This window comes from Panthera uncia (assembly GCF_023721935.1).
Source record: "Panthera uncia isolate 11264 chromosome A1 unlocalized genomic scaffold, Puncia_PCG_1.0 HiC_scaffold_17, whole genome shotgun sequence".
NCBI classification, from domain to species: Eukaryota; Metazoa; Chordata; class Mammalia; order Carnivora; family Felidae; genus Panthera; species Panthera uncia.
The window spans coordinates 83,957,472-83,970,478 of record NW_026057577.1 but is presented as its reverse complement, the minus strand read 5'-3'; the positions used below and the strand labels follow the sequence as shown (position 1 = coordinate 83,970,478).

At 36.3% G+C, this 13,007-nt stretch overlaps 1 protein-coding gene across 1 annotated transcript in view; it reads right to left on the bottom strand.

Moving 5' to 3' along the window:
* Positions 1-2,026: 2,026 nt before the first annotated feature.
* FER (FER tyrosine kinase) overlaps positions 2,027-13,007 on the bottom strand; it is a 414,556-nt gene continuing 403,575 nt past the window's right edge. The window contains exons 18-19 of the mRNA XM_049648899.1: positions 5,592-5,714; positions 2,027-4,200 (exon numbers count right to left, since the gene is read on the bottom strand). Of these exons, the coding sequence (XP_049504856.1) occupies positions 4,055-4,200; positions 5,592-5,714 (269 nt within the window). The 3' untranslated portion in view covers positions 2,027-4,054. The remainder of the gene's footprint in view (positions 4,201-5,591; positions 5,715-13,007) is intronic.

The following is a 13,007-nucleotide window of genomic DNA, read 5'->3' as shown; positions in this document are numbered from 1 at the left end:
AATAAATAAAATTAAAATATTTAATAAAAATTTTCTGGTATGCATAAGCAAATCAGAGTTAGTAATAAAAGAGGTAACTTTATTTTAATGGTAAACTTTCATGCTAACTTAATAGTATAATGGAAATGTAATATAAACTCATTTTTATATAAAATCTTTGTTTCCATTTAATTAACATATTAATACATAAAGAAGACGGGTCATTTTCAATGTCTCCCCCTTGGTTGCTCTTTTTGTTTTGTGCTATTCTGTGTTTTGTGTGAGGGTTCTGACCTAAATACAGAAGTCAGTCTTTACATGACTCAGAACAGTGCTTATGGACAATCAGTTCTGTTGATAAGAAACATCTAAAATATCAGTGGTGTGATCCAGGGAGTATGTGTAAAAAAAGAAGAGGGCTGAGGCAGGGAGCCTCTTTTCAGATTATATCAATCTCCTCTCAGACAACCCATGGCCACAAAATAGTGTCCACAGAGTATACTAACTAAGGCTGGCAGGAACACTCCCAGAACATCTGATGACTCACATGAATTCATGTTCAAGTAGAGAGCCTGAGATAATTCTGAATGCCAGCAGTGTTCTGTCATTGAGTTTTGAGTTGTAATTTGTATGTTTATCCCACTAACTAGGTGCTCAGTGTGGGGCATATATTATAATGAAAACCCTTTCTTCTTGACACAATCTCACATAGTTATTTTAGTGGTATTAGCCAAACTTTCTATAAAACTATATGGCAAAACCAAAATAGGATTAGAACACAGACGGGAAAACTGTATTGTGGCTTAAAGGAAATTAAAACTATTTCAATAGCTTTTCTTCTAAACATAACCTACAAATGAAAAACAGTTGTGAAATGTGCACTGAACAACAGCTAGTACAGTTAGGTTCATGGTCTATACTGATCTGCTAGTTAAGATGTTTCAATAATATTGTATTTGTGATAAAATGGTGAATTATGGATGAAGAACTTTATTGCCTGTTTTAAATTTGGGAGGCAAAAAACAAATGATTGCTTGAGACCTTTCACTGGAGACTCAGTGGCAGGATGGGCTGAAATGAGGCCTCTGGTTTTAAAAGTTTACACAAAACCTATTAATCCTTTATTATTATCTTCCTGGAAGAGAAAACATATTGGCTTTGAGAAATAACCTTAGATTGTATGGAATACAAAATTAATTTTAGGTGTCAAATATTGGTAATAAATGTTAATTTAACACTAGAAGATTTGTTTTCTTGAAAAATGATGAACTACCTAAATATTTGTCATAAAGTTTCCTTAGTGATTCAAGACAGAAAAATGCGGGCGAATCAGGATGCCTGGGCTTTTATGTCCCCCCTCCCTCACTTCGTGCTCATAAATTGAAGGAATTATGACAGGAACTGTATAGGAATGATAGATGCAACTCCTGGAAAATCCATTAACAACACAGATTTGTGACCTGGCTTAATTACATTCCATCTAGTGGCAATTTTGGTTACTGTTTTCTTACTAAACAAGTTACAGGGTTTTGTGCATTTCTTAAGCCTTCTTTCCCTCCATCAACTTGCAAATTCAGAACAGTATTTATATGTGTGCTTTCTGGGTATGGATTAGCCTCCTAAAGTACATAATTCCAATAATTATCAGTGACAGAAGGGATGAATAAATTATGCTCCAAGCACAACAAAATTAACAGTAAAAAAAATGGTTTGCATAAGTTTCTCTTAATGCATGTGCCTATATTAAATTTAATATTCTGTACAACTGATCCTGAAAGACTCCCAATGTGTTATTAATCCTGAACTATACCACTGCCTGCTTTGGGACAAAGAATAAAATAGAATTTAAATGCTGCAGATGTCACGATGTTTTGAAAAGCTTCTTTAATTTAAGCACAGAGTTATGATGTGAATTGCAAATTCTAACAGCCTGGATGAGTGAAATACCAATGCCATGTTCATTCTTCACACCAGAATGCAAAGATTAAGCTTCGGGTCTTGTTCACAAAATTAAAGCCAAAACCGTCATTCTCTATCCTTGCTGAGAGCTTAGCACTGAGGCTGCTAAGTGCTGAGAGGCTGTTTTCTTCAAACAAAGAATATTATGAAGAGATTCATTTGGAAATACTGACAAAGGGTAAAAATGTCCCATCTTACTCTCTCTTTTGAAGGCAGGCAAGTGCCTGAAGACCACAGCACTTAATTAATGAGTCTGTGCTTTGATTTGCCACAGTATATGCCATCAAAAGAAGCTTCCATTTACTTATCGTATTTGACAGAAGGGAAGACAATGCTGACTTTTAAAAAGTTGCTTTGTATATTGCAGTGTGTTTTTGAGGGCAAGTTTATTACGCTTTTGTTTTAGTCTGGATGTAGTAACTATTAAATGTGTATGAAACTTGCAAGGAAATTGAAATGATAGACACAAGCCATTTTCTTCTCTTCAGTATTATCCTTTATACTCTTTAAAGTACGGGTTCTGTGCCATGATCTTCATAGGCAGTGAACAGCCAGAGAGGGCAGGAGGAATTTTCTCTCCTATAAGCTCTTCCAATGGATATAATCAAATGATCACTAAGGTGCTATTTATCTGGACACAGGCCTGGGCACTTATAAAAAGCTCCCAAGCCGCACTGACCCCTGAGAGTGACCATCTCCTACACACATATTTATCCTGAGCGGCAACTATTTACACAACGTGGGGTAGCTTCCCTGGATGTAGCTAACATTCAGCCAGACAGAATCTTGCTTTTAATTCTGTGTCACATATTATGCACAGGAAGCATCTCCAGAACTGTGCTCACATACCTGTCAGCTAAGATAAGGATTTCCAGGTAGCATTATAAGGGTAAATGAAGGGGGAAGGGGAACAGGAGGGCTGTCCCTCAACTTATTAACCATTACTCCTGCTTATTGGTTGTGTGTGTGTGTGTGTGTATGTGTGTGTAGCACATGTTCATGTGTGTACACACACAAATATGTTTATGAACTAGAATCATGAAATTCTTTCAGCCCTGGAAACTGACACAAGCGAAGGGAGTGCAATTCCAGGATGCCTCCTCTGAGGTGAAGGTACATAACCAAAAGTAGGCTGTGATTACTGTGGACTTGTGCTTCGGAGTTTCTTGAAACAGTTTTTTGTTGCCATTAAGAAATCTCCAACTGTGAACTTCTGAAAAATGTTCCTTAGAACTTTTCTTGTGAATTTAGATCATAAAATGTGTGTGTGTGTGTGTGTGTGTGTGTTTGTAAAGGCATAACTCTGATCAGAAGGCAGATTTTCTATTTTCCTTTTGTCTTAGATTGCTAGTCTAGCTGCTCCTTCCTCCAGACCTCCCTCCCATTCAAGCTTCTTTCATGCACGACTCTCAAAAACAGCCTATAAAAGCTGCTGCTTCAGGCCTAAGAGTGTGTTCTCTGGGGACATCTTGTGCATCACTGTCCAAAGCCAGGACAAAGGAGCAGGGAAATGACTACCTTACTAATAATACAGGAGTGTGATGCTGCTCACACTGTACTTATTTCTGGCCAAGAAAGAAAAGAAAAAAAAAACCCTAAGAGGTCCAACTAATTCCCAATATAAAATGATGTTTACAAATAGAATCTTGCCTTGGCAGAGCAAAGAGCCACCTTTGGTTGGAATGTATCCTGCGAACATGGCATCACCAATGCTGCTTTTAGCACCGATTGAGTAGGGTCAGTGGCATAGGACAGTGGCCCATGAACTGTGCCTGAAGTAGAGAACCTTTGAGAAACATCAGTGGTCCTGGTGTGAAAAAGCTCTGACCTTCCGTCACACTGAGAGTCTGTGCTTATCTATTTACAATGGCCTGAAATGGCAGGATTGCTGTGGTGAGCACATAAAGCCCTTGGTAAGAGTGTCTGTCTCTTGAATACATTTGCCTTTGCCCTCCCCCCCACCCTTTTTTTGTAAGTGGTGCATATTTAAAAAACAGTTAATAACAAAAACCACCTTAGAAAATTGTTGCAGGTAATGTGGTATAAACTCAACGTTAACAAGAACAATGTCACTCTGCTGGAGGACCAGGTCCTGAAGCCTGTTGGCACTGGTCCGTCACTGTGTGATTTTCCTCTTGATGACAGCCAGCTCTTTCTGAAGGTCACTGAACTTGGGACGGTTTTCAGGTTTATAATCCCAACACTTCATCATAATTTTAAAAATGTCCTCTGGGCAATGCTGAGGGGCTGACATTCGGTATCCTGAAGACCCAAGAGGAACAGAACAGAGAATTTAGAATGGAGAGAAGATACAAATGTTCACACAGGGCGTTATGCAGCTTGGAAACTTGAGTACTTTATATTGTAAGTGAAACAGAAACAAAAACCCATTTCAGGGCAAACTTTTTTTTTTTTTTTCTACAAGGGATGCAGAATTCAGTATTACAGAGCCATCAAATTATCCTCTAGCTTGAATAGGTTATTTTTCATGCGTTCATTTGTCACAAAGTCTGAGGTAAGATAAATCACATACAAACATGTATTTTAGTTGCTCTAAGTATTTGCTTTTGCTTTTAGAATTTGCTTTTAGATGTTGTGGGCAGAGTTTTAAAAAACCATCTACACAGTCCAGGTTTTTGAAGATGAAGAGAGAATGAGGATTTCATAAACACTAATTTAAAAGTGAAAGAAAAATGAAGAGGAGTTCTATTCCTGCACAGCCCGAGAAGAATCTTTAATTCAAAGCTGTCTGGCAGTGTGCTCAGCAGCACGTATGTGCCTGTGTGTGTTAGCTCAGGGAGTTAGATGGCTGTGAGAGGAAAGAAGGGAGCTGGAAAGGCCTCCTGTGCCCAGCCTCCTGGAGAGGGGCCTAATGCTAGGACATTACCAGTTTGTCAAAAGCATTCTCGCTGTTGAGACCTGTAGACTATGCAAGTCCATGCTAGCATGTCACCATCACCGGCTTATTCCCGTTTCTGATTTGAGAACCCGTATGATTTTTTCAGAAATGTTACGAAACTTTTAGGGCCACCTGGGTGGCCTAGTAGGTTAAGCCTTTGACTTTGGCTCAGATCATGATCTCACAGTTGGTGAGTTTGAGCTCCACACTGGGCTCTGTGCTGATAGCTCAGAACCTGGAGACTGCTTCGGATTCGGTGTCTCCCTCTCTCTCTCTGCCCCTCCCCTGCTTGTGTGGTCTCTCTCAAAAATAAACAAACATTAAAAAAAAAAGAAATGTTACAAAACTTTCAAAAACTTCTCTCTGAAGTCTAACTATACTTCAATTTACAATACTATTGATGGTGTTTATTTGGAACGGAAGAAAAAATAGGAGGTTGAGGAACACTATTTTCCTTGAAGACAGTGAATGGCACCCCCTCGCAGACGTCATGCCAGGCAGGGGGAATGCAAGACAAGCCTACAGGAGTATTGTAGACTGTTGGAATCTTTAAACGTTTTTTGTTGTTGGTTTTGTTATACAAGAGCCACACCATCCATGGTGCACAAAAGCAGATATAATACCACCTCTGCTGTCTGTTTTCACCAAGTAGTATGTACCTTCCCCCCACTAGGAAAGCCACACACACAGCATTATCAGCACGGCCCTGGCGGCTGGATGTGAACGCTGGCTACTACCCGGGTCATTGGTTTACCTCTTTCCACTTGTTCCCGCGCTTGCTGATTTGTCATTCCAGGGTATGGGCAGACCCCTAGGCTGAAGGTCTCCCAGAGGAGGATGCCAAAGCTCCACACGTCACTCTCAGAACTGTATCTCCCTGGGGGGCGCACAAAACCATAACCAGGTAAGTGTGTAAGCGGGTGAACATTTCCAGTGATGCATGTCTTTGTCAGTCACATGTTCGCATATTTAAACTTACCAAAGGAATGCAGTAACTAATGATCTTATTTCTTCACTAGTTTTACTTTCCAGGACTAGTAGTAACATTACCAACTAAATGAATAATCTTCAGGCTGCTAGTTTAACAAAACCAGCTTTCAAATCACTTAACCCCAACCAAGAGCAAATATTTAGCCAGTATGGAGGTTAACTGTCCTGTGGTATCTAAATGAGAAGGATGGTTTATGTATACATACATATATGCGCCTAGGAGATTAAGTCAGATTTCTGCAATTTTACCTTGTGCCTGCATTATTTTCTTTCCATGAAAATTATAAACAGACTTAAAGCAATAATGAAAGTTTTTTAACTTCAATTTTTTACTTGTCACTATTTACAGATATTCCTACATCCTTAAAAGTCTCATTTTCTCCACTGTTTCATTTATGGAAAATACATTTTTTTCCTGTGTATTTTGAATAGGGTAGAATTAACATAGCTGGCTGATAAAAACAACTTCTTTAAATTACATGGTGCCTTGTTTTGTCAAAATATCTTGGTGCACCTGTTTTACTGAGCTCTTCGGGTTTTTGTTTTTTTTTTTCTTTTTTTTCTTTTTTGGTAGTCTTCTAGAGAAGCATGGAGATAAAAGCACATGATACATTCTGGAGATAGATGTGAAATCAAGGAGGGAAACAGGAAAATCCTTTCCATTCCCCAAGAGGCTAAGAACTTAAAGATTTTCACAACATATTTGTATTTTTAATTTTGTAGTTTAATTTTACATAGAGTGCATGTACTTCCACAGTGAAACCCCATTTGCAGTGGTGTAGAAGGATCCTTCAATAATTTCATCTCTATCCCCTTTGGGAGCTACTTGCTTCAACTCTGCCTCTCCAGGTTTATAAATGCCCCTCTGCTAAAAATGTCTGGTTACTTTAAGGCCTTTTCTCTTTCTTGAATGAAGTGAAACGAGAATGAGAGTATGCCTGTGCTTTGATAACTGCTGTTACATCAGAGTTTAGAGTGTACTTGCTGATGATCCTCTCCAGCTGTGTGAATTAGCTTCCTTCTTACTAGAGCATAATTACTATGCTGTTTGGTAGAAAGATTAGTTTTCTTGTCTGCATATCAACTCTTTTCATGTTTGCCATCCAGTAATTTAATACTTTTCATGAAAGTCATTCAATGACTACAAGTTAAAATTAATTCTTGAAGAAAGTAAAAGGTATACAGAGCCAAATTCTTTCTTTTTGTAAGACAGTATCGGGGCAGAGATCAAGAAAGGCATGTTGTACGTAAAACAAGATCAGGCTCCAGAAGTGAAAGTTAATAACCTAATTCTGTAACCTTGACCTTGAACCTGGTTTTGCTGGATAATTTAAATTTATTTTAAAATACATTTTTAATTTATCTGCTTATTTTAATGAGCATAACTGATACACATTATATTACTTTCAGGTGTACAACATAACAATTCAGTATTTGTATATATTGCAAAATGATCAATACAGTAAATCTAATTGACATCCATTCCCATACTTGGTTACAAAATTGTTTTTTCTTGTGAGGAAAACTTTAAAGATTTACTGCCTTAGCAACTGTCAAATGTGCAATACAGTATTATTAACTATAGTCACCATGTTGTGCTTTATATACCAATGATTTATTTATCTCACAACTAGAAATTTGGACCTTTTGACCCTCTTCACCCATTTTACCCATTCCCTACTTCTGGCAACCACCAATCTGTTCTCTGTTTCTATGACCTTGGTTGTCTTTAAAAATTTCACATGAAAGTGAGATCATACGGTATTTGTCTTTCTCTGACTTGTTTCACTGAGCCTAAGGAGCTCAAGGTCCATCCATGTTGTTGCAAATGGCAAGATGTTATTTTTTATGGCTGAATAATATCCCATTGTCTATGTATACCACGGTTTTCTTTACACATTTATCTGTCAGTGGACACTTTGTTTACATATTGTAGCTATTGTAAATAATGCTGCAATGAACATGGGGGTGTACATATCTCTTTGAGTTAGTGTTTTCTTTTTCTTCAAATGAATACCAGAAGTGGAAATGCTATGATATGGTAGTCCTATTTTTAATTTTTTTCAGGAATCATCATAAAGTTTTTCATAGTGGCTACTCTATATTTCCACCAACAGTGTACAGATTGCCTTTCTTCACATCCTAGCAAACGTGTTATTTGTTGTCTTTTTGATTATAGTCATTGTAACAGGTGTGAGGTGATCTCATTGTGTTTTTTTCTACAATGGTATTACAATGCTATTGACTATATTCCCTATGCTGTACCTTTCATCTCTGTGACTTACTCATTCCATAACTGGGACCCTGTACCTCCTACTGCTTTTCATCCATTTTGCCCATCCCCCAAACATCTCCCTCTCTGGAAACTAACAGTTTGTTCTCTGTGTTTATGGGTGTTTTCCTGCTTTTCTTTCTTTCTTTCTTTCTTTCTTTCTTTCTTTCTTTCTTTCTTTGTTTCTTTTTAGATTAAACAAATAAGTAAAATCATATGGTATTTGTCTTCTCTGACTTATTTTACTTATCATAAAATACTCTAGATCCATCTATGTTGTCACAAGTGGCAAGCATATATATATATATATATATATATATATATATATGCACACACACATATACATCCATCTCTTCCACATCTTCTTTATCCATTCATCTATCAAATGCTTCTTTTAACATTTAAAAAAAATATTTATTTTTGAGAGCAAGAGAGACAGAGTGTGACAGGGGACAAGCAGAAAGACACAGAGAGAGGGAGACACAGAATCTGAAGCAGGCTCCAGGCTCCAAGCCGTCAGCACAGAGCTGACGTGGGGCTCGAACCCATGGACTGTGAGATCATGACCTGATCTTAAGTCAGACGCTCAACCAATGAGCCACCCAGGCGCCCTCACTTAGGTTGCTGTATACATTGGCTATTGTAAATAATGCTGCAATAAACACATATATTTTCTAATGCATATATCTTTTCTAATGAGCATTTTGCTTTTTCTTGTGATAAACAGTAGTGGGATTAATGGATCATATATTTTTTAAAATTATTTGAGGAACATTTAAACTGTCTACTACAGTGGCTGTACTAATTTATATTCATTCCTACCAACAGTGCAAAGGGTTCCTTTTTCTCTACCTTCTTGCCAATACTTGTTATTTCTTTCTGATTCTAGCCATTCTTACAGGTATAAGGTGATATATCATTGTGGTTTTGATTTGCATTTCCTTTATTAGTGATATTGAACATCTTTTCATGTGTCTGTTGGCCATTTGTAGGTCTTTGGAGAAAATGTTCAGGTCCTCTGCCTATCATTTAATCAGATTGTGTGTGTGTGTGTGTGTGTGTGTGTGTGTGTGTGTGTGTATTGAGTTGTATAAGTTCTATATGTACTTTGGATATTAATCCCTTATCAGATATCTCATTTGCTAATATCTTCTCCCATTCAGTGGGCTGCTTTTTTATTTTGTTGATGGTTTGCTTTGCTGTAAGGAAGCTTTTTATTTTGGTGTAGTTCCAATAGGTCCCTTTTGCTTTTGTTTCCTTTGCCTGAGTGTATAGGAATATACACACATACATATACATTCTCTCTCTCTCTCACACACACACACACACACACACACACACACACATATATATGTTGCTAAGGCTGATATAAAAAATATTACAGCCTATGTTTTCTTCTAAGCGTTTTATGGTTTCATATCTCACATTTAGGTCTTTATTTTGAGTTTATTTTTCTGTATGGTGTAAAAAAGTGGTCTAGTTCATTCTTTTGGTTGCAGCTAGCTAGTTTTCCTGGCACCACTGATTAAGAAGATGGTCTTTTCCTCATTGTCTCCTTTGTTATAGATTAATTGACCACATAACATGGGTTTATTTCTGGACTCTGTTCTGTTCCATTGATCTATGTGTCTATTTTTGTGCCAGGACTATAAAATTTTGATTACTACAGCTTTGTAGTACATCTTGGAATCTGGGTTTGAGATACTTCTAGCTTTGTGCTTCTTTCTCAATATTGCTTTGGCTGTTCATGGTCTTTTGAGGTTCAAAACAAATTTTAGGATTATTGGTTCTACTTCTGTGAAAAATACTATTGTTATTTTGATAGGGATTGCATTGAATCTGTATATTGCTTTGGGTAGTATGGACATTTAACAATATTATTTCTTCTAATCCATGAGCATGGTATGTCTTTCCATTTACTTTTGTTATCTTCAATTTCTTCCATCAATGTTTTATAGTTTCAGAATATAGATCTTTCACTTCCTTGATTAACTTTCGTTCTAGGTATTTTATTATTTTAATGCAATTTTAAGTGGAATTGTTTTCGTAATTTCTCTTTATGTTACTTTGTTGTTAGCGTATAAAAATGCAACAGATTTCTGTATGTCAATTTGTATCCTGCAACTTTATTAAATTTATTTATTCTAATAGTTTTTTGGTGGAGTCTTTTGAGTTTTCTATGTATAGTATCATGTCATATGTAAATAGTGACAGTGACAGTTTTACTTCTTTGTTACCAACTTGGATGCCCTTTCTTTTTTCTTGTCTGATGACTATGGCTAGGACTGCCAGTACTATGTTGAATAAAAGTGGTGACAATGGACATACTTGTCTTGTTACGTATTTTAGAGGAAAAGCTCTCAGTTTTTTATCATTGAGTATGATGTTAGCTGTGTTTTCATATATGGCCTTTATTGTGTTATGGTCCTTCTACACCCACATTAAAAGGTTTTTTTTTTGTTGTTTTTTTTTTTAATCATCATCATGAATGGAGCTGAATTTGGTAAAAGGCATTCTTTGCATCTACTGAGATGATCATGAGTCTTATCATTTGTTACTGTGGTGTATCACATTGATTGATTTGTGAATATTGAACCATCCCTGCACCCCTCGAGTAAATCCTACTTGATTGTAGTGAATGATCCTTTTAATGTAATGCTGACTATGGTTTGCTAATGTTTTGTTGAGGGTTTCTGAATCTTTATCAGGCCAGTAGTTTTCTATTTTTGTAGTGTCTTGGTCTGGTTTTGGTATGAAGGTAATGCTGGCCTTATAGAATTTCTTTTCTGTTTCTTGGAGTAGTTTGAGAAATACAGGTATTTTTACTTAAATGTTTGGTAGAATTCACCTGTGAATCCATCTAGTTCTGGACTTTTGTTTGTTGGGAGTTTTTTGATTACCAATTCAATTTGGTACTAGCAATTGGTCTGTTCAGATTTTCTATTTGTTCCTGATTCAGTTTTAGAAGATGATCTGCTTTTAGGAATTTATCCATTTCTTCTAGGTTGTCCAATTTGTTGGCATATAATTTTTTGTAGTATTCTCTTACAATCCTTTGGATTTCTGTCATCTTGGTTGTTCCTTCTCTTTCATTTCTGATTTTATTTATTTGGGGACTTTTTTTTCTTGATGAGTCTGGCTAAAGATTTGGCAATTTTGTTGATCTTTTCATAGAAGCAGATCTTGGTTTCATTGATTTTTTGTTTCTATTGCTTTTTAAAGTCTCTATTTCATTTATTTCTACTCTGATCTTTATTATTTCCTTCCTTCTACTAACTCTGGGCTTTGAATATTCTTCTTTTTCAAGTTACTTTAGGTGTAAAGGCAGATTGTTTGAGATTTGTTTTTTGTTTCTTAAGGAAGACCTATGTCACTATAAATTTCTCACTTAGAACTGCTTTCTCTGTGTATCAAAGATTTTGAAGCATTGTTTTCATTTTCATTGTCTACATGTATTTTTTTAAATGTTTATTCTTTGAAAGAGAGAGAATGAGAACAAGGGAGGGGCAGAGAGAGACAGACACACACAGAGGATCCGAAGCAGGCTCTGCACTGAGAGCGGAGAGCCCAATGTGGGGCTCAAACTCACAAACCATGAGGTCATGACCTTAACTGAGCCACCCAGGCATCCCCTTATTGTCTCCATGTGTTTTTTTTACTTCCTCATTGATTTTTTCATTGAATCATTGCTTGTTTAGTAGCATGTTGTTCAGGCTCCACATGTTTGTGCTTTTCCAGGTTTTTTTCCTGTAATTGATTTCTAGTTTCATACTGTTGTGATCACAAAAGATACATGATATGGTATCAGTCTTCTTAAATTTATTGAGACTTGTTTTGTGGCCTAATGTGATCTTTTCTGGAGAATGTTCCAGGTGTACTTGAAAAGAATGTGTATTCTATTCTTTTTGGATGGAATGTTTTGCATACATCTGTGAAGTACTTTGGCCTACTGTGTTATTCAAATACATTGTTTCCTTATTGATTTTATGCCTAGATGATCTATCCATTGATGTAAATAGGGTGTCAAAGTCTCCTACTGTTATTGTATTACTGTCAATTTCTCCCTTTATGTCTGTAATATTTGCTTTATGTATTTAGGTGCCTCAATGTTGGGTGTGCAGATATTTACAACTGTTATATCCTCTTGTTGGCTTGATCCCCTTATTATTATATATTGTCCTTCTTTGTCTCTTGTTATAGTCTTTGTTTTAAAGTCTATTTTGTCTTACATAAGTATTGTCCTTTCCTATCACAATTTTCTTCTAATTATGGCCTTTTCTCTTCCTCTTAAAGAAGTCCCTTTAACATTTTTTTGTAAGACCAGTTTAGTGATGATGAACTCCTCTAAATTTTGTCTGAAAAACTCTGTTTATCCTTGAATTCTGAATGATAACTTTGCCATGTAGAGTATTCTTGATGGTAGGTTTTTCCTTTCAGCACTTTAAATATTATGCAATTCTCTTCAGGCCTGCAAAATTTCTGTTGAAAAATAAGCCAATAGCTTTATATATTACATGTTGTTTTTCTTTTGCTGCTTTAAAAATTCTTTATATTTAATCTTTGAAATTTTAATTATATGTGTCATGGCGTGGATCTCCTTGGGTTTATCTTGTTTGGAGGTCTCTTGCTTCCTGAACCTGGATGTCTGTTTCCTTCCCCAAGTTAGGTAAGTTTTCAGCTGTTATTTCTTGAAATAGATTTTCTGCCCCTTTCTCTTCTCCTTCTGGAACCCCTATAATGTGTTTGTTCACTTGATGTTAAAATCAGGGTTACAATCCCTTAACCTATCCTCATTTTAAAAATTCTTTTTACTTTTTGCTTTTCAGTTTGGGTGCTTTCCATATTGATGATCTGTTCTTCTTCATCTTCTAAACTACTGTTGATTACCTTTAGTGTATTTTTCATTTT